Below are 790 nucleotides of genomic sequence, written 5' to 3'. Positions count from 1 at the left end.
TGGGGAGACGGCGTGCGTCCGGGTATGTTGCGATTATTTCGGTGTTCTCTGTAAGCAATTGTCTCGTTATGTTCTCGTGATGTTCCTGGCGTAAGTGGGTTTTTGGGGCTACAGACGAAAGGTGGTAACTAAGACGTCTGCTCAACTTCATAGTCGTCATGCCAACATAGGTGGATGGGAGGGTTGCACAGTTCCCTCTTTTGCAAGTGAACCTATAGATGACATGCGATTGTTGAGTTGGCTCTTTAAAAAATGTTTGAGCTATTTCGTAGTAACAGTTGTCTGGTTTTCTGGCTTTTATGATATGTTACTACGTTTATTCTCTTATCGGGATTTGTGGGTTTGACATTTCTTTTTATTATTTGTTTTAATATTCTTTCATTTTCTTTGTATGATACCATCGGTCAATAATTTTTTTTAGTAACAGTGTCAATATCTTTTTTGTCGAACCCGTTCTTTAAAAGTACTTGTGTGGATCTTACTATTTCCGTGTGAGCTTTTGTCCATGTGCTGCAGTGAGTAAAAGCCCTACGTATATAGGCGCTGATGGTGGAATTTTTGTACCTTTGTGGACATTCACTTCTTCCGTTCATGCATTGGCCTGTGTTTGTAGGTTTAACGTAGGTGTCTGTATTGAATTTTCCTTGTTGTTGTTTAACGAGAATGTCAAGGAATGGCATGGATCCTTCTACGCTATATTCGATCGTAAACGTTAAACCTGAGGTATCTTGGAGGTAGTTCTTAAGTAATATTATATCTTCATTGCGTGTAGTCTTTATGAAGATGTCAT

At 39.1% G+C, this 790-nt stretch overlaps 1 protein-coding gene across 1 annotated transcript in view; it reads right to left on the bottom strand.

Annotated features, from left to right (window-relative positions):
• Positions 1 to 404: 404 nt before the first annotated feature.
• The window catches only part of LOC143036132 (uncharacterized), a 1,077-nt gene continuing 691 nt past the window's right edge, over positions 405 to 790 (bottom strand). Inside the window, exon 1 of the mRNA XM_076203379.1 lies at positions 405 to 790. This exon is cut by the window's right edge and continues 691 nt beyond it. Coding sequence (XP_076059494.1) covers positions 405 to 790 — 386 coding nt within the window.

This window comes from Oratosquilla oratoria, chromosome 20 (assembly GCF_046742065.1).
Source record: "Oratosquilla oratoria isolate Oo_2021 chromosome 20, ASM4674206v1, whole genome shotgun sequence".
Classification (NCBI taxonomy): domain Eukaryota; kingdom Metazoa; phylum Arthropoda; class Malacostraca; order Stomatopoda; family Squillidae; genus Oratosquilla; species Oratosquilla oratoria.
This window is presented reverse-complemented; position numbering and strand designations above follow the sequence as displayed.